This window comes from Polyergus mexicanus, unplaced genomic scaffold (assembly GCF_030449975.1).
Source record: "Polyergus mexicanus isolate NDT 795.1 unplaced genomic scaffold, iyPolMexi1.0 SCAF_12, whole genome shotgun sequence".
Lineage (NCBI taxonomy): Eukaryota > Metazoa > Arthropoda > Insecta > Hymenoptera > Formicidae > Polyergus > Polyergus mexicanus.
Window position 1 is genome coordinate 7,404,456 of NW_027223332.1, and position 25,338 is coordinate 7,429,793.

The 25,338-nt window shown below is 37.3% G+C and overlaps 2 protein-coding genes across 2 annotated transcripts; one reads left to right on the top strand and one right to left on the bottom strand.

Moving 5' to 3' along the window:
* Nucleotides 1-19,015: 19,015 nt before the first annotated feature.
* On the bottom strand, nucleotides 19,016-19,968 carry Rpl24-like (ribosomal protein L24-like). The gene is made up of 2 exons (XM_070304985.1): nucleotides 19,848-19,968; nucleotides 19,016-19,534 (listed from the first exon to the last, which is right to left on the bottom strand). Exons 1-2 carry the CDS (start codon nucleotides 19,926-19,928, stop codon nucleotides 19,091-19,093), a joined length of 525 nt encoding a protein of 174 aa, XP_070161086.1. The 5' UTR covers nucleotides 19,929-19,968; the 3' UTR covers nucleotides 19,016-19,090.
* Nucleotides 19,969-21,765: 1,797 nt separating this feature from the next.
* On the top strand, nucleotides 21,766-25,317 carry LOC138938438 (neither inactivation nor afterpotential protein G). The gene is made up of 9 exons (XM_070305393.1): nucleotides 21,766-22,145; nucleotides 22,658-22,860; nucleotides 23,139-23,498; nucleotides 23,666-23,836; nucleotides 23,907-24,060; nucleotides 24,184-24,305; nucleotides 24,492-24,675; nucleotides 24,792-25,002; nucleotides 25,097-25,317. Exons 1-9 carry the CDS (start codon nucleotides 22,025-22,027, stop codon nucleotides 25,230-25,232), a joined length of 1,662 nt encoding a protein of 553 aa, XP_070161494.1. The 5' UTR covers nucleotides 21,766-22,024; the 3' UTR covers nucleotides 25,233-25,317.
* Nucleotides 25,318-25,338: the final 21 nt, after the last annotated feature.

Below are 25,338 nucleotides of genomic sequence, written 5' to 3' on the forward strand. Positions count from 1 at the left end.
ATTTTTTTTTTTTTTGCACCGCCACTGAATTAATCTCGCGTATCGATTATCCACGATAACATCGCGTTCGTCACCTTAACTGGAAACGCCGCCGTTATCGAAGCCGACAATATTATGTCACGCGAAAGCGTATACGCGACACTTTTACAAGGCGATTTTGTATCTTTCCAGCGCGGATCCACACCACAAGTTTGACGTGCTCCGACCGAGCACGTCGGGATGCACCTGCGGATCCACGGATGCATAACACACTCGGGGCCCCCCGTGCATAAAATACTCCTCCCTCCCCCCCCCTCCCCCACCCACCCACCCTCCCCCACTTCTCGCGCGCGGTGCTGAACGACGTCAGAGACCAATCTCCGGCCACGCGAACTGTCTTAAACTACTTATTTCCTCGCAAGAGAGACGCTTATCTCGATCCTGGAGTCGCGCGAGGTTCGTCGCTCGCGTTAAAAACGCCGCGAAAGATCGCTACGTAAAAGGCACGCAAATTACCAGCCTGCGCTTAATTGCGGCGAAATTACGTGGGATTTAATTTTCGTTAAACTCGATCCGCTTTTAGTCCGCGTCTCAAGAGCGGATAACTATCAAAGGATGTACCTACTTATACAAGATAGATGAGTAGTTAATTAATCGATAACAAGTCAAAGAATATCGTTAAATAATTTAAATGTTTCGCATACATTTATCTTTATTTTACGAGAGAATTGTTTCATTTTGACACTAGTGACGACAGAAAAAATTTTAAAATTCACGTAATCTCTCAATAATGAACAGAACTCTCAAGAAAATTCTCACAAAGATATTAAAATGATTAACAGGCGAATTTGTTCATTTGCCTGTTCTTCCTCTCTATAAAACTGCCATACGAGATTGGCGCGTCTATCTTTATCGGCGCATTCTATAAAATTATTCACATCGCTCGGTGCGTTAAATCTCCTCGTTGAAAACGCAGCTCTACGCATCAACGAGCTGATTTACTTCCGGCTTTTAACGCGAGCGAATAAAAAAGATTATATCGGGCGATGTTAAACGATCGCGAATGCGTCAAGTTTATCCGCTCGAGTTTTAACATGGCGAAGGCGCGAGAAAAGACATAACGAAATGAGTCGTAAAATATGACACAGCTCGGAGCACTTCTCCCCTCTATACGTGTTTGCGCGCGCGCGATCCATCTTGCCCGGTGTATTACGCCGGTCCTTATCTCATCTTTGGGGAACTTGTTTAAGACCCGTTTTGGCACCTCAGTTCTCCCGATTGCGACCGCGCTTCAATTACCGACGCTCTTGTTCCAAGAATGGATACGCGTTCATTGTGGAATTTACGAGACCTGCCAATTTTACTCCTGCGCTTTTGCCAAACGGCAAACAGAGCCTCGAAGGCGCAATGTATAATGACGTTGCGTGCGTCATGTTTTAAAAAAACATTATTTTATTCTATGAGAAAAAGGAACAGAATACAATAATTCCTACAAGAATTATAATTTCGCAGAAAAATTAATTCTTGAACGAAACATTTATTTATATTTATTTAAAGACGTAAAACGCGTTACACCGATATAGCTTTCGCAATTTAATCCGTAGATGTCTTACAACGCCAACTATCGAAGGATTCATTTCTACATCGTGCGAAAGAGCGGTTCGAGGATCGAGAACAAGACTAGCCGCGATTCGTGACTTTTGCGTGTTAATTTGGCAGGGGTTTGCGTGCCGCCTGTATACTCAGCCGCGTAGAGAAATAGGCATGCACTTAACACCTGTGAGCCCGCGATAAGTATACGCTGGCCTGTCGGCCGCTCGCACGAATAGCAGGTAGTAGATGCGGGTATCCTCACTTGTGCGAGAGAAAGAGGCGTGTATTCGTTCCAGCGAAAAACGAACACTCCCCCGGATTCGATGGGGTGTTAAGTTCACGAGATACGTTAAAGTACCGGATGTTTCGTGATGCGTGCACGACGTAGGTAGCTCGATTGCCGCTGCAGCCAGTTGCGAGCTTTAACGCGAACTTTGTTGACGAAATACGCAATTCGAAATCTTGCAAATGCAAAGGTAACGTAAATTTGATTGGCATCGACTCGAAGTCCCCTCTTAGATTTCGCTTTCGAAGCCTTTTGGCACTCTTGTCACATATTTGTATTTTAACGAGTTTCTTTGATATACTATTTGTCGAATCAAAATAAAATAAGATAAGTGCAAAATTTTATATAAATAATAATACAAAATAGTATAAAATTTTATTATGTGACGAAATATTATTATTATTATTTTTATACGCCAACATTAACTTATAGAAATAATTAAACTTGACGCTTCGTGAATGATAAAGATAAAAATTTAAACGAGATGATATGAAAGATGAACGTGATATATAATATTAGGGGATTTTAATATGGAAAAGTCTAAAGTTAACAGTCGTCACATCGATATACTTGTCAGCGGCAAATCTTGCAAATTTGAAGAGAAGTTCCCTCCTCGCACATTTATATGCGTCGCAATCGCGTTCCGGCTGTTGCATGTCGACGAAAACTCGTGATCGTGCGTAGAAATTTTCGTTCCTCGATCTTCGCCGCTTTTGCTTACGAAAGTATTGAAGCATGAATATTCACGAGGCACGCCATAATAATCGCATTAAACGCCCGTGCATCACATACAAAGCGTATCGTCTCGATACTGATGATATCTGTGAGACTATTCAAGTACAAATACACATATTTTATTTATGCCGAGACGTTAAATATATATAGTAGATAAAAAAGTATATCGGTATACTCTATTAGATGAAAGCGTCTCTCTATCCGACCAACACTTCTCTCTCACGTACTCTCTTTTCTCCGCCGTGCGATAAACTCCACGCGATAGATCGATAAACTGTTCGAGATTGTGCGAAGATAAAAATCTACGTAAATAAATCCACGTACGTGCCGGTGAAATAATCGGCCGATCGATATGTCGGCACGCAACGCACATCATTGTTTATGAATTGATTATTGAATATCTTGCGCGTGCGTGCAACTTTAAACGGCTCTGTGTGTGTGTGTGTGTGTGTTGGTTGTATTTATCAAGTTTTTTATATGATAAGTGCATGTTTAAAACGCGAGAATTTCATCGAATGTCAATGGATTTTTTCTTTTTTTTTTTTTTCCTTTATCAGATTGTATAAACAGAATGATTGATTAAGCGAATATTCGTTAAAATCGAATCCTGCCCTGCGTTCCTTTAGCAAGGATTAAAAAACGAGGATTATTTTTCACATTTATAAGTGGATAGAGAGGCTTCATTAATTACAGCTGATCGAACTGAGGATTATACGTTGTTCGTTGCATATTAATCTGTCAAGAATACAATAATATGCGATGCAAATACGTGATCACTTACCTGCTTCTAGTCCGTGCAAGGCGTAAATTAAAATCAGAGATGATCGTTTTGATATGCCAATGAAAGGTTACGCTTACAACGTGAAATCTGATCGTCCGCGGCGAAACGAAAACATGCCGATTGCATATTTCAGACGTCATAATTAAAGATCTTAATTTCAGCCATTACGGCCGAAATGTCATCAGCTTCTCTTAGAGAGATTCTTCCAACAAAAATTAATATTAAATAATATGACACATATAACTTTATTTACTTCATCAATTCAAATCACCAATTAATATGCTTTTTTAAATAATTATCATAATTTAGATTAATTTATAATATTTGTTGACGTAAATAATGCATGAATAGAATTTCAAAAATGCAGCGGTCATGCAGCTTTGATATTAATTTTTTTTTTTTTTTTTTTCGTGTTTCGAATTCGATCGCCACGCACGATTACATAGTCTCCTCTATCACGACGGCGCCTGTCTCTATTCCGGCTGCAATCTTGCGGTCGGTATTCTATGCGATGCGGTGACTTATTATTGCCTCTGGTGCGCCGAGCGATCTCCTCGGTCTTCTGACAGACCGACCGATGGAAGCGATGATGAGAGCACCGAAGCTAATTCGCGAAACGGTGTCGGATGCATCATAGAGCTATTTCTCTTTCTCTTTTTCTCAAACTCGGAGCAAGAGTCACGCCCTCCTCGTTACCCCGAAGGGGCTCTGCCTCTCGCCCGCTCTCTTCGCTCTCCTATACATATCTCCTCCTGGCGATAATATCTCGGCAAATACCGACTCGGGGAACCCTTTAGCATCGGCCAGGCTGCCGCCTGTGCGCGTAATGCCCTAAAATTAAACAGCCCACGGCGCCGAGGGCGACCTGCCCGTCACCCATCGTCGTGCCCGGTTCTCCTTGCCGCGCTGACTGGTCCTCGTATGATAAATAAAGATAATCCGAATGTCGATGACGGAGAAAGCGCCGCGTAGACGACCCCGGATCTCTTCGTTTTAATCCGAATGAATGAGAAACCGAGAACTTGATATAACATAAATCTCATTTTTTCATCGTTGAAAATTTTATTATATGTATATTTCATCTTTTTTTTTTTTTAAATAAAATTATTATATGAAATATTCTCAAGCTAACGTTACATCTGTAATTTCTCTCTCACGAGAGACCCGCGACATTTTTCTAGAGACTTCTTCAATTAAATGTGTACACGGCGTCAAGAGCGATCCCTTATTTTTCTCATCTTCTCGGACCTCAAGAGATAGGATCCAAAGGAACCGCGTTAATAATACCGAGCTGCATTCGCAGATGACGAACCTCAGCTGCGACATATCGCTGCTAAACGAGGACGTAATTCAGCTGGCGGTTCGCGTGACTCTTCTTTCCGCGGCGCCAGCGTCATGGAAAGAAGATGCCACGAATTTAGCGGCGCAGAGACAAATGACGATAATCGCCATAGCGTGAATTTACTTTGTCTCAAGCGTTTTTCGACGCTTCCAATAATCTTCTTTTGATTTCTTTGTATTGCAAATAGTGTGTTCAATTTGCAACCGATATATGCGGTTGAGCATGTAAAATACATTGCTTGAAAATATATACATTAGAATTCAATATTCAGGTAATATGGGTTTTTTTCTCAGCTAATCGTAATTTATTTTAAGATTTGTAAAAATCTATATTTTAAAATTTGAATGCCAATTACGTAACATATGATTCTCGCTTCAAGATGACATCAAATCGCGATCTGCGTATTAGATAAAAATAAATCAGAATCAGTTACTTCGCATCAGTTAAAATGCTGCGTACGCGATGAGAATTAGCAGACGAAGCTTTTCTTCTCAGGGTAATAATATAGTAGAAAAAATAGCAAAGGCCTTCTCTACTATAAACGCCCACTTAATGGCATGTCGGTGAAGAGCGGCGGTGACAGATTATTAGCCGGAGCATCTGCTAATGCAGATCTTAGTCTCTGTTAGAGCGAGAATCCGGGACCACCGTTCAGCTTCGGCTGAAGATTTACGCTTGAACCTTTCAGATAGCATCTCCGACGTATTGTCGCCCGTTCGATATCCGATACGAGATCGCTTGTCGTGAGATCGTGGCCGTATGCCCGAATTTATAGCGAGACTCCGCCATCCAATCGGAAAACTTTCACAAGATTGGAAGGAAGGCCATTAATAAAAGTGAATACATTCACACGTGTGTGTTGTAACTGTAAAATATTTTAAACATTTATCGCCGAGATTAATATTCTTGTCATCGTAAGAGAGCTTTTTAGAGAGCGTACAATTATAATTATTTTATAATATATTGTATTTATTGAATGTATAAAAAATATTTTTATTTTTATTTGCTAGTTTTGTTTGATTTTTCTATTTTTATATAAATCTCAAGAAAAATGGAAGATTTCAACTCGCGAACGACGCTCGCGATTTTCTTTCCGCATTGTGGGGTCTCGGCAAGAGTTCAGGTGCGCTTTACGAGGCTCACCGAAACGGACCGGCGTCGATAAATCAGAATCATTAGGGAATTGGCCGCGCCTTTCACGATTCCCAAATCGCTTCTTGCGGCCGTCATCGAGATTTATGCCCCATAAAAATCTGTATCGCCGCGCGCGGTTACCCGCTTCTTCTTTCTCGCCGTTCTCTCTTTCTCTTTCTCTTTATCTTTCTCTCCACTCAGTCAAGCGTCTTTCTCTTAAGCCGCGCAGATCGTGAATTACGAAGAGCAATCGAAGAGAAACGTCTTCTTCTCCACCTTTGGTGACCCATCGACGAAAGCGAGCTACCTCGCCTCGCCGACGACACAGGTTAACGGTAATTCTTAATTTTACGATCCGGTCGATTAGTGAACCATCCATGCGGAAGAGCTTCTCCCTATACGTACGTCGCATTGTATTGAGATATATCCTTCCGTTTTATCAGCTCGTAAATTGCGTAATTCAACCGTCACATGGGTGCGCCTGCGTACTGGAGCGGAATATCCGCACCCGTCTGCGAAATAAACGCGTGACGTCTTGCTGAATGGATTTTAGCTCTCATCGCGAAAAGATCTAATTTTCGACAATAAAATTAGAAATGCGAGATTAATTCGGATAATGCGCGCCGCAATTACAGCTTTCAACATTATTAGCTTTTGTCGAAACCATTCGCCGTGACGAACGATCGCGCGAAAACAATTATCTACGGACGCGAACTTTAAATTGACGCTTCCATTAATCTTCAAAATAAACACTCTTGAGAGGGATTTTCCTCCTATTATAATGTATATTAATTTCCTCGTTTTATTCTCCTGGCGAAAGACAATTACAATCGCGCGATTTTCGTTCGAGGATTTATTCGAAAATTGTCAGGTGAAAAAATGCGTAATGGCGTACAAGAATGCTGCGAGAGATTTCCATATGGTGCAACGCGTTACGCATAACTTCATCGCGCAAGTAAGCGCGCAAAGTCCGTGCTGAATTGAAATCGACTTACGATTCAAGCTCGCCTCTTGACTTCGATATCCGCAAAGTGCGGTTGAACGCGCGCGGCTGGATGCTGTCGGAAGGATGAGAAAACTATGTAAATACTAACGATGAGAGAAAAAGAAGTTGCAGTTTTTTTACGTACGTGCGACGACGAAAGACATTGTTGTCGTGGACGATAGGCGCCAGTCGATCGAGTGATGTCGATTTTTTTCCTCGATGTTACTTTGAACGATCAAATTGATGCAAATCGAAAAGCGGACGATCGATTATTATTTTCGTGATCGATATTTCATTTTGTAGAAACCTTGAGAATGTTTTACAGCGAAGGGTTAAAGTTATATGAAGCGGAACAAACTCTCATTTTGAAATAATTTCGTGAGATATTTTTCGATATCATTCGACACGACTGCGATTATCCATTCTTTCTTGGAGCGTCAATAAATTGAGACTAGACTGCGGTACGTTTCCACGTTCTATTCGCTTTCAAGACGCGAGCATAAATTAGTAGTACGCGGTACGCGTGTAACGAAGAACTCTCGTATCCTCCGATCGGGGGAGATTAAAGGGATTATGAGACGATGAGAGACCCGCCGCCGCGGCCGATTTTCTCGTTCGATGTAGAATTATCGTGTGATCGTCTGCCTCCGTCGTACATCTTTCTGTGTATCCGCGGTCATAGTCGGATTTTTTTTTAATGAATTATTTCATATGGTTAATTAGTATTATGACAATGAATAGTTATTATTATAGATTCTAAAGTTTAACTTATAAATATAACATTGCAAATTAATGAAATTGTATTGAATGAGTCAGTAATAGTATAGCTCTGTTACAATCAATGATATTTTTTAAAAATACATCTTATATAATATTATATATGAAAAAATAAGCAATCTAAAAAAAATATTATGCGAAAAATAAATGGAAAAAAGGTATAAAAAATATATATATACTTTGCAAATACATATAATTATTACTGATTTTTCTATTTTTTTTTTAAATATTACTGCCATAATCAGTCGGACGTAAAACGGAGGAATAAAGTGTGAGCGTTTTCACTGATCATTAAAACGTTCACTGATCTTCCGTGTCATCTTGTGTCACTGATTCAGTTTAAGAGAGCGCGAGATCTCGAATAAATTCAATGTTTCTCTTCCGCTGACTCGCGTCGGGAATCTTGATGCGCGCGGCTCTTCGCCGCAATAAATAACCCTGTATAATGCGGTATTCGCGCCACGTATCTCGGCTATCGTGTGTCCATACGATTTACATGAGATGTGCTAACGATACGTAAACGGTAACGTTCCGTCACCTGTCATCTGAGGTCTTTTTGGCGAACGTCGATGTGAACGCCGATTAAACGTCATCTTTTTTAATTTGCGTATCATTTGACTAAGATTTCCTTTTTTTCTTATTTCGACAAACCGTACGCTCGCCGTAAACTTTTCTTCAGCGATAAATATTTATGGTTATTAAGAGCGAAGCCGAGCACGCTTCTCCAAACACTTTCTCGTCTAAACGAGAGAGATCGGAAGTTAGACACCGAATGACTCAAACCATTTTGGCGAATCGGGAAACGGAGAGGCGAGTCGGATCTCCGAATGAGTAATTGTTTACACGAGTAATAGTAACGGACACGAGTTTAGCATGCCGGACGTGTTCTGTGCAATGTATCCATCACGCCTACTCATCTGTATCTCCTGAGACGAAACTGTAGCCGCTCAGTCTCGTGTACCGAGATGGCCGACAGTCTGTTCTCTCGAGGTTCGTTCTGTACTTACGATAGAGTATTGAGACTACGAGTATACAAACTATATTGAGCTGGTAACCGGATGTCCCTTCGGGCACAGATTCTGAAACCCGATTTAAATGAAATCCAGCGTATGTTATGTATTTTAACAGCCGTCGAGAAAAGGGAGCATCGAATATCAAAATAAATTATATAGCACAGATTTAAGAATCTAGTACATAAGTCATTGTATAAAAATATCGTGCATATCTTACAATAGAAATATATCTTTAAAATTGAAGCCTGTACTCTAAAACAAGATTCTCTGACGATTGCGATGACGCGATGTTTCCAACACGTGGCGCTCGTGTGAAAAGCCATTAAATGCACAGCACCGCGATGATTCAGAGTATCGAGGAAAATAACGTCTGCACGTCGAGACGCGATCGAGATTAATCAGATGATTCAAAGGACATTTTTAATGTTCGCCGAGAGAAAGCACCCCTCGACTCACTGCAATATATAAGCCAATGAACAGAGTCTCCCGTGCCGATTATAATAACGCTATTAAAAGATTATCATTGAGATGATATTATACTACATTATATAATTATAACACTCACTCTCGAATAATTATCCATTTGCGCGACTAATAACGAAAGACAAGAGATCTGTAATCATGTGATACATGTGTAACGTATATAATATATATTATTATCAAATAGAGACTTCTTTTTCCTCCGGATTTTTTAAATTACGACGCGCGTTTACACCTATGTTAAAACCTGTCTCCTATCATATCGGACGATGTGTTTACGAAGCGCGAATAGCTATCTACGGAGGGAATCGAGAAAGAAAAGAGGAGCGAAAAAGAGGCCCGGGAGATGCGTAAAGCCTTTCGATATATCCCGCTTCACGGGCGTTATAAACCACAGCGTGCGCGTTCACAATAAGATGCCGGATAAGAGGCCGTGAAGTGGCCGCGTGAACGTATAATTTGCCGGCGTTTGTTTGTCCCGGTAATTAATGGTACACGGTACCCCATAACATATCAGATTGTAAAAATGCCTCATCTCTCTTTCCTCTCTCTCGGTGGAAACGACTCGCGCTTTGACAAAGTGGATTTCCACGAGATGGTATATCCTCTTCCCGAGAAGGGGACACGCGAAGGTGTGAAGGATGAGCCGTGAGAGTGCCGGCTACCAAAATCCCCGGGCTTTCGTGGGAGAGCCGGCCACGGTGAGTACGTGTGCGCACGTCGTGTGTACGTGCGGCTACATAAGTTTACATAATTCCAGCACGACGGTGGCTGCCGCCATAAACTTCACCGCTCTCGCATTAGTATATCATCAGCCGGATTCCGATCGTAAAAGCGTAATGAGGGAGGAAAAAGGGAAAGAAAAAAAGAATAACCGTTGGTCGATAGAAACTTTGTAAACTCTCTTTCTTTCTCTCTCTCTCTCTGACTTTTATTACGATATATTACCGAATATACATCGCTTTAAGCGACAATTGAAAATAGCCGTTACTAGAGATTACTCTAATTTGACGCGATTGAAAACAAGATCGACGAATCTGAAAAAAAAAAAAAGAAAATGTAAAACGCTCAGTCATTTTAACTACTCGGTTTTCGATACTGTGACTCCAACGTTTCTACGCGGATCTCTTCAGTTCTTAATCCGAGATTTTACGGTACATATCGACGTATGCTTTCCTTTCGTAATTCATCCGTCGATCGCCAACGTGGTCTCATCGCATGTCCCTGGCTACTCGTGAGAATGGAACGGAACGAATGCACGAAACACAACCGTGTAATATCGCGTTGAGACGTCGCTCGTCGTCGTGCTCGATGGAGGAAAAGGCGACGTACGTACGACGTTTCTCGACTTCAACGTGATCGAGAGCCTCTCACGTTGACGTCTATCGCGATGCTCGGCGAGAATATTGCTAGCGTTAACAGTTGGTTCATAGCAAAGTCCCTGTGTGCCTGACAACAATCTATTATTATCTAACGAGGGAGGAGATGGAGGAACGGGGCGAAGACTAAGATTCTTCTCCGGCAACCTTTGGATTTATTCGGATAAATGAAAAGATTATTTTTTCTCATATGATGGATAAAGCCGCTTTCGCGCGAAGCTAACGGTCTTTCTGCCGTTGTCTTTTTATTCTCATAATAAAAACACGTGTATTTAAAAAAAAAAAAATACATGCAAATATGATGTTTCTTCCGATGTTGATATTTTATTTTTTGACACAATTAGTAGTAATCGTATGAGATCGTATCTACATTTAACGATCGCTTTAGATACGTTTATCTCTGTATCTTATGTTTACATAAAATAAAATAATAAAATACTGTGTATGCACACGCATCATTTTGTTCAATTAAGTCGCCGATCGTTAAGCTTTTCACGCAGATGTAGAAAAAAAAGCTGTCTTCTCCTTTATACCATACCATAAATTGTGCCGCTCGACGATAATCAAATCGAAGACTTGGCTAATTACTTTCACATTTTTCCTTGATTTTAGCCTCGATTTGTATTAATTAATGTGTATAATGCAAATTTACAACCGTTTGCGCAATCGCAATACTGTCCGCAATATCTCTCGTGTTAAACGGCTCAATGATTGATTTATTATTAGTATATCATATTTACGTCACATATAAAGTAGCGCATTATTCGAATATAAAAATCGTGTAAATATTATAATAATATTGTAAATATTCAAGAATCGTAAACACAAAGTGCACTCAAATGATTTACTAAAGAATAAAATCGTCGCTTATACTCTGATAGTCTGCAGCTGAACAACAATGCGATACCAGCCTGCGTAAGGGTCCGTTACAACGTCGTCAAAAAATTCGCCTCGTAGTATTCGCCGAAATAATACTCGTCAATGTACTCGGAAATTTGATCATTTAACAGAAAGTTAGCCACGATGCACCGATATATATCCGAGAATCGCAGGCCGTTCGCGGTAACTCATACATGGGACATATAAAGACGTCAATTCACCGAAATGCATGCGGTCTCTTACGTCGAAGCGCTTCTTCCACTCCGGGTTTACGTTCTCAAAACAATGTTTCATGTTTAATGTATCAACGCGCCGAATCGGACGTAATATTGAATCAACGAGGGTCCGGTGAGCGAGAGATTTCAGATCGAAAATATATACAAAATTGTAAAGCTATATATAATTATCGTATTGATATATATATATATATATATATATATATATATATATATATATATCATATTTAGACTTGAAAACAATTAGTTGAAAACGCGGAAATTAAATGCGTAAAGCAATTCAACTTTCGTCGAGCATTTAAAGAAGACACGTTTAAAAAATAAAGATGCTTTCGAACATCCTTTTACTTGCGATTGATCGCCTAACGTGGATGGAATTTTGTCCCGAATGGGATTCGAAACGTGTGATATTAACTGGCTTCGTTCAAAGCAACGCCTGGGCGATGCGCAAACAGGCGAATCTGCCGCTTGCGGCACGATCTTTATGTTCCTCGACCGCGGGTGATGCCGGTTTGTTCGGGGAAATTCAATCGTTTCATGGACGATCCCATCTAATCCGTTTAAACGGCGTCGGCGCGACAACGTTCGTATACGTATACAACGTCGTGTTTAAAGACGACGCACCGATGCGTCGTTTTGATCCTAAAGAAAGACGCACATGGGCTAGAATGCGCATTATACGTTCGCCTCCTGCAATATCATTTCTCGTGACGATGTAACAAGGAAAAAATAGATTAAAAAAAATTTAAATAAAAATATATTTTTTAAATAATTTGTTAATATACATAAAGAAATCTATTTTTTATATTCGCTTACACATTATAAAAATAAATATTAAAATTTCGTTTTTAAGAAAAAATAACGATTAAAAGAAAAACTTAAAATTATATATTCTTTAAAAAACATATTTAAAAATCTGTCATATATATATTATTTTACTATAATTAATTATAATATTAAAAAAAAATATATATATATATAATCTTTTTTCTTTATCCTTGTGACTTATTCAATTAACTTACGCTCCAGCCAATTATCTAGCTTCCCCCCTCATACTTTGATCCGCCGTCTGTCGTCTAGTAACCAGAAGCTTCATCAACAGAGGTTACGTCGAGAATGTCAAACATTCACCTGTCTCCGGTAGGTCGTATCCTCTTCTGTGGCTATATATATGCTGCTTTTGGAAACGATGTTTCCCCCCTTTCTCTCTCTACCTCCCTCATCCGTTATCGGTGAGCGGCCGGGTGATCGCGCTGCCGCTATCCAGCTGATCGGACCGAGTGATCTCGAAGTAGGTGATGTCTGTCTGTATATCCATGTCTGGCTCCGGAGCACAAATTAAGAGAAACGAACGAGCTGCTTACCTTATAGATAACAGTCGGTACTGCGATACAGACCACTGCCCTGTCGCAAATCACGATTGTATCGTTGAGATCAAGCTAATCATGGACTTCCTGATCTTTCCCGTCTTGGACTTTTGAATCGAATCTTGAGAATCGAAGGGTTTAATGTAAAGGAAGTTGAATTCTGTGTTTTGCGATAAAATCGTGGCGAAATGAATAATATTACCAAGCAGAAAAGTATTTATATAGCAGGCTATATATAAAGATTACAAAATATTCACACATGAATATTCAATTTTAAAAGAGCGCTAATCCCTAAAACATGATATTTCAAAGTTACTTGTGTCTAATGACTGTCTCTGGAGTTTAATGGTGTTGGCTATATTTTTATTATTTCCACGTAATGTATTGCGTAGTGATAAAGAGAATCCCAAAGCGATGCGACGGGCAGTGAAAGCGGCATGGGTTAGGTCTTTATCTGAGTGCCGGTAGATATTCATTCCATTTTGAATCCCATTGTGATAAGGGACGACATCGAAATTTAATTAAACGCGCCTCACCGTCTGACAGAACCTAGTGCCTTTTAACCATGATGTTTACGAGCTCGGACCGTTATAGCTTTCCACGCGACCAAACTCAAGAAAATGAAGCTACACTCGCGTTAAGAAAACACATGGAGAAAAAATTAATGATCTCGGACAATTTGGTAACAATGTAGTTTGTTGGAAAAACAATCGCGCGATTCACGCCAGATTTGACTGGTGGATAAAAAACTTCAGCATTTCGTGTCATTTTAAATATTGCAGTTTATTGAAGGTTGTTTTATGATTATATATTAGCGTTTCTTAATCCTGGAAATTGCATTTGTCGAATATTAATTATCAATACGAATATATATATATATATATATACGTACAATATCATCGAATTACACTCGAAATCGGTAAGATCTAAAGAAATTTCCAAGACGGTTCGTCGCCGTAAAATAATATTGTCCAACCAAATGCCGGGGACCTCCAGAACCCCGGGCAAACTATATTTCTCGAATCGCCTTATGTATTTATCCTGCATACTCGTGATTTCGGTAGAAGATGTTATTACAAGGACCTTCCTACGATACACGTCAACCATTACGTAAACGTCGGCAGGAGCCCGATAATGCTGGGATTTGTCAACGCAGCTTCAACGCTCCTTTTGTGCCTCCCTGTCCGCGTGGGCGACGCCGAAGGCACGGCGATGAAAAAGAGAATCGCCAAATAGACAATAAAAAGTACACGAATATACATTGATCGATCGCTGACAGTTACTGGTGTGCGATGAGAAAGGAATTATTGCGAAAATGCAAAGGAGAAACACTTGTAGACATATTTCACGCCACTTGAAGAATAGAGAAACACACTTGCTGGAAATTATTCTTCATAATAATGATGTAAAGGATAACATTATACTGTTAATAAACTAACGAGACGATACGAGTTCTTCTTCGAAAGGAACGACAACACTTCTCGCGGTATAAAATCATCGTTTCTAAAACATTGTTATAGCTTCGACACGAAAACGGCTCCATCATTCTCGTCGGATATATTATTCGCGAGGAGGACCATTGATCAATCGACCGTACATATAAAACACGCGTACATACAACTTTTTCTCGGCCGCACACGAGCCATTATATTACAATTCGTAACACGCGTATCTCGTATTCCGTCCCACTGTGTTGTCTGTTTCTTTAGCAAACACCGGCGCACCTTCGCGTGTGTGGCCGAAAGCATTTCTCTCGCTCGCGAATTTCGATACGAAATCTTCGTGATTCTTTTCGAAGGATCCTCGAGAGATACTCTCGGCTCGTGCACGCATACTTTATATTCCGAAAATTGCAAATCCTCTTTCTTTCAACATATCGCGCTAAGAAATTAATTTTTAATCCGTCGTTAGTTGCAATATTCACTAGATACACGTTACATATATAATTAATATATGAACATTTGAAGACAGATTAAAATAAAAATTATTTATGTCACCTTATTTATTTTAAGCCATATTAGAATACTATAAGCACGCGCTACGCGCACGCCATTTATTTTATGTATATGTGTATTTTATGTATATGTGTATAATAATTTACACACACACACACACATATTATCTTTAAATCTCCGTTTTTCAAAATAAATTAAATTAAAATTACACGCACACACACTTAATATTTTAACTGTCAAATGCGTCGCTCAATTATGATAGACTTTTTATAAATATAAAATAATGTATAGCGCAGCATCGAGATAACTAACCAGCATCGCGAAAAGAGGTAATACTTGCGAGTATGAATTTAATATGCCTTTTTAAAAATGGATATCTCGACGAGAGCTGTTCACGGCATATTATTAAAATATTATATAAAATTTGTGTTATATAAAATATTATAAAACACCATTTAGTTTTTATAAATGATATAAGATAAAAATGATAAAAAAATTGCGATATCTCTTGCAATATTGGTTTGAGCATAAAAATGTTAAAAGTTTCTTTTATATTTCGTGGGGTGTTACGCAGAACTGTAAATAAAAAAAAACAAAACGGAAATGTAAAAAAAATCTATCTTTCCCAATACTTGTATATATCTTTATACGACACATATGAAAAATTGTGATTTCCAAAACGCGGAGATATATTCTATTTTATTATAATAATTATTTTCTTATAGTTTTAACCGTGTTTTTTCGAATTCGAAGGAATATTAATCATTAACAGCGTTAATTAATTCTTTTACATTCATATATATAGATAGATAGATAGATAGATATATTGTCAGGTTTTCGCAAAATATCATACGGAAAATGGTGATATCTCTTGCAACATTGATTGGAGCGTAAAGATGTTAAGAGTTTCTTTTATATCTCGTGAAATGCTACCCAGCATTCTAAATAAAAAGCCGGAATAGCGAAAAAATTTATCTTAAAATATTTGAAAAATTTACCTTTATAATATTTAAAATTAATTAAAAATATATATTTATATAGAAAATTTAATATTTTTGTATATATAATATCTATATAATTTAATATTTCGCGTATATATATTTTATATAGTACATAAAATATATTTCGGCAACGAATTAGGATAATACCTAACATGGTATTTGGCCTTGGCGGCGTAAACATTGGCGCGCGTAAACATTGTTTATGTATCACGGCCTTATTATCATTTATACACAAAGACACTTGAATAGAACTGTAGTGGGTCAAATTCCTTTCTTACGTCTTATCATTCGCGCGGCGATACTCGAGCAAGAAGGTAGCAGTGTGTCGTCGGTGCCGTCATCGTGCCGCGGACGGTTTTCGTGTGTTTCGCGTCGCGTATCAACACAGCATTGCAACGAGTCGCACAATGGCTCATACGTGGCACGCGCATTTGTGCGTTGAACGCACATTAGTACGTCGTCGTTGCCGTCATCGTGCCGTACGAGCAACGATGCGTCGCGTTGTCGCGATATCGCGTTTTCGCGTCTTCGCGTTGGACATTTATCTCGTTTTCACGATTGTCATTGTTGCCTTCTTACTGCGGGGTTCCTGATATTCAATAGATCACTTAACTTTTCTTTGTGGATTGATCTTACGGGGTCCGATATAGAAGCAAGAAGTTGATCGTTCTCCACACCTTTAAGATTGTTCTTGCCTTGTCGGATATTAACCGGCGTGTTATCTGGCGGAGGGATCGTGATCTGGTCAAATAATTGGGCCCAGTTATCCTATATTGAACGCGGCAATAACGTAATGTTTTTATAACAGTATCATAAGATATATAAGATTTTATCCTGTTTCCGATCCTCCCCGAAACGGTACATATATTCTTATTCTCAATCGCGAAATTTGCGTAAAATCACGTATTTGAAAATAAATCGGGCGTTACGTTCTATATTCACGAATGTCCTATTACAGACGTGATTATAAAAAGCGTTTCAAATGTCTGTCGAAGCATTTTCGTATTATATATAATAATTATATCGTTTCTCTGATTATTCCAAAAATTACATATACATACATTAAAATCGAGTATTATCTCGACTTATCTCGGCTATCGTCGATTTTTTTATTTGTCGCGTTTTTTCTCGAATGTTAAATCGCAGTTTATTTTGTGATTTAATCATTAATTTACATCGAAACTTCATCTACCTTCTCTCGATTATTTTCTTTGAATCTACACGAATCTACACGATTGCGTCAATAGACCAAATATTTTTTTTTTACAATTAAAAACAATCTTCTTAATAATAGGTCTTATATAGTCTTCTTAGTAATAGGTATATTGTTAGGTTTTCGCAAAATATTATACGAACAATCGAGATCTTTTGCAATATTGGTTGGATCATAAAAATTAAGAGTAAAAGTTAAGAGTTTCTTTTATAGTTTCTTATAGTTTTAACCGTGTTCTTTCAAATCCATAGAGTTTTAATCGTTAACAGCGTTAATGAATTTTTTTTTTACACATTTATAATATTACGTACATATTAATTCGAATTACCCGTTTTTTCAAAGTCGATTAAATCAAAATTATATATATGTATATACTTAATATTTGAACTGTCAAATACACGGCTCAGTCATGATAAATATTATTACACATTCTCATATATTCCCGATCTAAAGCAACAACACTTTGTCGTTTGCAAGCCCAATCGATCCGAAACCGATCGACGTTGCGTTATTAGCTGATTTTAGCCTCGGAACGATGCCGACGTCGGCATAACTCAAAGATCGATTCGTCAGAAAGATCGGTCGCAGCGTGTGTTCCTTGACGAAAAATCTGCAAGCTCACGCCCGTGAAAATATTGTTTGTACACGTAACACAAGTGTGTCCCGTCCGAACTCGTCGGTGTTTCCTTTAGACGCGTATTCTTACAAGGCATTTCGTCTCGTGTGCAAATATCGCGCCGTAGTTTGCCTGGTAATTGCTGGAAACACCTCGCAAGTGTTTACAGTGTCATCGACAGGCCCGGTCACACCTCGCCCGTGCGGGTTCTACGAAAGCTCGTGTCCTATCACAAAGAAGTGATGCACGGTCTAAAGTTTAAAGTATAATTCGAGAAATTTTCCATACGCGAGATTCTATTAAACGAGAGATCTTAAAAGCTCGATTAATTTATTTGGATGATATAATTTTAGTACGCAATATATTCGTGAATTAAATGGTTTGTGTCATAAACCGTAAGATAAAATCTTTTTTTCTGTAAATTAAATTTCATCCTTTCTCTTATATACAAAATAAAAGAAAACTGTATTAATTATATACAATAAAGCTTGCATATATTATGCGAGTCATTCGAAATTATATATGCATTATTGGTCCTATAATTACATACGTATTTAATACATAGTAAAACTTAAAAAAAGATACGCGCACAATGCAAGCGATTGTCACGGATGCTGCAAATTTATTGCACAATTATAATATAATGGGAGAGCATTATTTATTCTTATTACAGCGATTCTTATTATTGCCAATGATGAGAATATTATATACGACTGGTATATCTTTTATAAAATGCATGCACATCCATAACGAGTATAATGGCTGAGCATTTATAGGCATCATACAAGGTGAAATGAAGGGAATAAATTTCGATCTGCATAAATCGTTCCTTATGGCTCCATCTATAGGAACTTCTTAGGAAGAAGTCGATTTCAGTTGATAAATCAAAGAAAACTAAAAAATTAAATATATTAAATTTGAGTTTTCCTTCTTTACACTCGTTTTTTTAAAAAGATGATACAACGAATACAGAGTTGAACAATAAAGAATTTTAATGCTATTTTTAATATTCATTCGGCTTTTGTATAGTTTTCGGTTAATGTATTACATAAATAAAAAATGGATATTAGAATTTTTTTTATGTAGTGTAAAATTATATACATAATTATATAATATATAAATTATATATATAATTATAAATATATAAATTCTATGTCTATAAATATTAGAAATAAACTAATGTCGAATTTTATTTATGTGATGTGAATGATTTGATTCTTCGAAATTTCTGAGAAATTTTTTAAAAAGAAATTGGATATATCAACTTATAATTTATTCCACATAATAGAAATAATTTGAAGTACAGAATAAAATAATATACAAAACTATATTTAATAATTTAGTTGGCTTCCATTTCCTCAGCTTCTAATTCATCGTTAGATTCTTCATCTATATACATTTGTTCTTGTTCTTCTGCTTCTTCTTGTCTCTTCTTTTCCTTAAGACCAGCAGCTGGCGAGCGAATAAGAGACAAATTACGTTTCACCTCCTTAATATCTTTCTCTTCTTCCAATTCCCTTCCCTTATGTAATCGCTGCATAATGTGTAGATTCTGTCGCTTCTGTCTAATAGTTTCTACTTTTTTCATTGCTTCCACGGACTTGGTCCATAATTCTCTGTTATATTTTATAGGTATATTTCTTCTTTTTTCAAACTCGAATGATGGATCCACTGTCAATTCTTTGCCAACAGTTTTTCTGTATGCTTTGGTCCATTTGACTTTTCTGGGATTCTTCTTTTTCTTAAATGCAGCGTGACATTTGGAACGACAAAATTTGAATATCTGTAACATTTGTAAAATACAACAATATTATTTAATAAAGAAAATCGAGGGTCTCATTAAAGATAGTTACAACCGCGATTATTAAGAGAACAAATGAAAACACAATGATCTTTTCAAAGGGATTTAGTTTCTATTCCTGAAAATAAATAAAATATGTGAAAAAATTGCTGAGCATTCTTACAATTAATATTTATTGAAATGTTTACGAGATGTATAACCTTGTTTCGATACTAACGCATTAAGCAATGTTATTCTCTCCAAATTTATATTCTACAATTTATATAATATTTAATTAACTATGACTCTTTCTTACCTTACAATCATTCCTCACGAATTGAATCCCGTGTCCCGGGTATATTCGGGATGAGCAAAAATAACACGTTTCTATGCGCATTTTGTAAGTAGTTCTGAAAAGTCTAGCCCATGCAAACACATGGTCTGTTAGTGTTTCTAAATGGTTTCTAGATGAAATAACAGATGGCGAGAGGTATCTCGATGTCCGTATATCGACTATTGTCTCGAATTATCCGATATATCGGAAAAGAATTCCAGATAGTACGAAATACATACTTGACATTTTATATTATTTTTTAAAATAAAATGTGATTAAATAATTTTAGCATATAATGACAGACTGTAACAAACAATTACACATTTTAGCAAACTATTTATAATAGGCATGAGTCTTTATTTTTAGATTTAAAAAAATATATATCTCTGTAATTTTTAATAAAAATGAAAAATATCTATAGTTTTTTAAATGGAAATTTTCTAAGTTTTTATGAATTAATGTTTTTTTTTCTCTAGCATTTTTTAAGAGTCTGATTTAGAGCTTGAAGAATTCTCTCGGAAAGAATTATTACTCAAATCGATCATAATAAAAAGATTTTTAGCATTTTTTATCCTTTCTAAAAAAAAAAAAACGTGAAACCTCGAACTCGAATATATCGAAGCATTGAAGGACTTTTTTTTTCGTAATGCTGATTGGCTGCCTCGCTTGTGCGCTGCGATTTGCATCACTCGTGTTATTTGCGACTCTCAAATAATGCGAATTTTGACAGTTTAACAGTTTGTGATAGAAAAAGTTAAAGTTATGGAAAAAAAATTTTTTTAAATTAGTAAATGTCCATGTAATATTCATATATATACATATATATATAAATCTAAACTTTTTAATAATCTTTTTATAAAAATTAAAAGAATCATTTTATAAAATTTCATTTTATTAATTTTAAAAAATTCCCTTTTTTTATATTTCATGATAATTTTATCTTTAATATATTTTTTTATTTAATGACTTATAATGTATATATATATATATATGTATATTAAAAAGTTAGAGGGGATGTTGAAAAGTTAAAGAGGGGTTAAAAAATTTGAGGAAATTCCTTAAGAATTTTAAAAATTGCCAAATTAACGAACACCCTAATATATATATATATAAACTTTTTATAATTTAAATTTTCTATAATTTAATCTAAACTTTTTATATATTTAATTCTTTTATAAATGTAAACTATAACTAAATTTTAATATATATGTATATATATATATATATATATATATATATATAGGTAATTTCTTTAGATTAATGAAGCTAAATTTTATAAAAGAATTATTAAAAAGTTTAGATTTATATATATGTGTACATAGAAAGAAAAGTTAAAAAATTGAAAAATGTCCGTAAAAGAAGTGCGCGCGTGGCGCGCGCCTGTATTGTTCTAGTATAACAAAAGTATGAAGTTTGTACAACATACCTACAAATTTTGTTTTTTACAATTTTTGCTAAAACTTTCTTTTAATATATTAGGTATTGCAAAACCTTTTTCATATAAAAAGAGAAACACCAGAATTTTAAGAATAATATGCTAATGTCAAAAATTTATTTTTATTTTTGAACAATGCTTCTTTCTTAAATAATCAAAGAATGTACGCAAAAAATAAATACATCAGTAATGACAATATAACAAAAAGTTAAAAAAAGATAAATTCGTCAATAAGTAGTTTAAAATAAAATAAATACGTGACACATAGCTTGATGCATCTGATAGATAGTACTATCGCGCGTAAAAATAATTCGTTTGTCTTATATACAGAACATTGCTTGACACATAGAGAATGTGATCGAACAGTTTACTTAAAGTCTAATAAAATGCTGCGTGAAGATTTATATTATATGAAGATAATTATAATATGTAAACATGTGTGTGTGTCAATGTAATGTGTGACAGATAGTTTTTTGCGACGTAATAATTACATATTCCCGCGACGCTGTTGTCTCGGACGTTGGCGCGATGCTTCGAAGCGGCTCGACTTATAGACAAATATCGATTACAAACGGAGAGCTACTAATTTAATATCGGGATCGAACGCCGTAGCCGCTTATAGTTCCGCGTTCGTCTCGCGAGTTGTCTCACATCAGTGATACCGGGTGACGACTGTTGACCGGACGTGTTCTTTTGCCGCGCGTGTTTTTGGTAAGGAGAAGACATGTGGGGCCACATATTGATCTCAATCGCCATCCTGCTAACGTCGTTGCTCTATCATTATCACTTCAGCGAGCCGGCCAGCATTATTGATTATCCCGAGACGCATTATGACTACATCGTCGGTGAGTTCGCGCTTGTCGATTTACGTTTATCGGTATTCTTCTCTTCTCCGCGATTCCAGCGCCCTATTTTTTCCTCCTTCTCCTCTTTCCGATGTCCTGCGAGATACACGGTATCGATTTTTAATCAAAGTGGATTTGCGCTCGTCCCGCAATGACAAATTGCATTGCGCTAGATTGAAGCACTCTAAATGCTCTTTAGAATAAATAGAGAAAATATATCAATAACAAATCATTCCTAGTTCTCTTGTAAAGATAAAATTGTTTACCTCCATTGTATCAATTGCAAATGCATAAATTTAAAGATTATTAAAGAGAAAAGAACAATCTTTTTCCGATTTAAATTTATTGTACAAATTTCTAAAACTTGAAACTTAACTTAACAAATTTCTTTCATATTTTCAAATAGCCACATTGTTTTGTAATGATGGTAATATTTTGTCCATATCATGATGAAGTAAAAAAGCTACCGAGCTTTACAAATATTTACGATAAAAATTATTATTGAATTTAAGTCGGCGCTGGTACGTCCGGCTGCGTGATTGCATCACGGCTCTCGGAAATGTCAAACGTGACCGTTCTGCTCGTGGAAGCTGGCGGATATTTCGGATGGACATCGGTTATACCGCTCTTAGCGCCGATGATGCAAGGCACCGAAGTCGATTGGGCCTATAAAACGGAGCCGCAAGTTTTCTCGTCCCGAGGTTTCAACGGCTATGTAATTAAAACTCTATTTTGCGGTAACTCCCTTTCGTGTAAAAGAACGTGAGAAGCCATCTTTTGCTGCACAGTGTAATTCACAAAGCACCAAGATACGGCTATGACTGCAACATTCTGTCGAATAATAATATTCGTATCAATCTCTCTCTAAAAAAAAGGATTATGCCAAATAATAAATTATTGTTTTATGCCAAATGTAGGTAGACAAAACATTTAACAAATTCGTATTTTCGTATTTTGTATTTTCGGACTCCTTCATCGGTCATATTTGTTTAGAAACAAAACTGGCCGAGAGGAAAGGGATTGGGTGGGAGCGGGCAGCTTAATTATCTCGTCCATTCCTTCGGGAGGCCCGAGGATTACAAGAGATGGCCCAAGGGCTGGTCGCACGTCGATTTACTTTCCTACTTTCAAAAAGTGTCCGATATTATGAACGTTGTCCCGATGCCGGAGGAAGAGTATCTAACAAAGGCCTTCGTTCTGGCCGAAGAATCCTTGAAGCTGGATAACGTATCCTTGCGGAAGGCGATGTACACCGCGAAGAGAGGCACCAGGTGGAGTACACATCACGCTTATTTGCAGAAGGCTTGGAATCGCAAGAACTTACATATCCTCACGAATACACTCGTCACAAAGGTGCAACAATTTTGAAGTTGTATTTCATGTATCACACTACAATCCTTGATAAAATTTTACTTACTTATTTCATCATACTCAAAAATTATTATCAAAAATAATTGTTCATCTTTTAGTTTTCTAACTTTGTTTATAGAGGCACATCTCTCTGATTCGATTTTTCACAGATAGTTTTCAAGAATAATAAAATCGATGGCATTAAAGTGATGTATAAAAACGGTTCAATGGGGAAAATCGGCGTGAGAAAGGAAGTGATCCTTTGCGCAGGCACTGTCAATACTCCGCAGTTACTTCTAATCTCCGGCGTAGGACCAATCGGCGAATTGGAGAAGCATAAAGTAATATATTAGAAATATTACCGGTTAAATTTTTCAATCTCATATAAAACGGCAACGATTCGATCCGCAGATATCTGTGGTGCAAGATCTTGCGGAAGTAGGCCGAAATCTGTTCGATCATCTGAACGTGCCCGTTTACGTGAATTTGCGAGAGCGCGTCAGTATCACCCTCGTGAAATTGCAAACTGTGCCGGAGGTGTTCAATTATTTCACTTTCGGAACCGGTAATATGGAATAGCGCGCTAATGATCGGCGCGATCGTTTATCCGCGATATGCCTATTGACGCATTCCGTGCGGTCGATGTTGTAATCTCGCCATATACCTTTTTCCACATTGCATGTCAAAGGATGGTTGGCTACTAACGGCGTAATGGGATTGGGGCGTGCTAATAACAGTGGCCTCCTTCTCTTCGGAATAGCGTCCACGGAGGAAAAATTGCTGAAGGCCATCTCAAATTTTGAGACCGAGGTGAGTGAACCAGTCAGCAGCTACGCATTTAAATTTCAACTAACATTCGTAGTTTCTGCCTTTTCAGGGAAAAGATTACAAATTATATAATTTGATTGAAACATTTTATTCATAGTGATTATATTATTTGCATTTTCATCGAAGTCTATATATATCGATCTAAAAAGATTAACAATCGATTATCAGACGTATAGGTCGCTATTTCCGTCGTATAACGATAGCATGCACGAGGGATTCATTTATCTCGCGTCGTGTCTGCAACCCAAGAGTCGCGGAAGCGTAACATTAAGATCTAGCGACATCCGTGATCCGCCGAGAATCGATCCCGCGTATCTCCAGGATTCTGACGATGTCACGTGTACCTATCGAGGTAAATGGTCCCTCAAAAAGTTTTTATCGCCGCTGAAAAAATGGTGGAATTTTCTTTAGCACAAATTTATTTAAATTAATAATCAATCTCATTAATAATAACAATTTTTCGATAAGCTTTAAACTTCGCGCTGGAGACTCTTAATACGAAACTCTTTCGCGAGTACGGCGCGAAGGTCCACATCCCCGATTTCGAGGAATGTCGTCACTTACGACCGGATTATCGGGACTTTGATTATTCGGAGTGCGTCATGAGAATCGCAGGGCTCACGGCTTATCATCCGTGCGGCACATGCAGAATTGGCACGGTCGTGGACGAAGAATTAAGGTGAAAAATAGGGAGCGTTTACTATTGTAGGACACATTGTGTGAGACGAGGTCAAGCGGATTAATTGTAATAAAAATATAATCTCGTTCGCCAGGGTGAAAGGCGTGAGTGGATTAAGGATAATGGACGCCAGTGTAGTGCCGTCTCCAATTTCCGGCACGCCGAATTCAGTTCTTATCGCGATGGCCGAACGCGCATCCGACGTAATTCTGGATAGAACGTTTAATTGAGAATCGAGATATTTATTATTTGTAATATGTATATATACGATTTAAATTAATAAAAAGAAAAATAATAACATACATAGTTCAGGCATTGCAATTGTGATTAATCAAT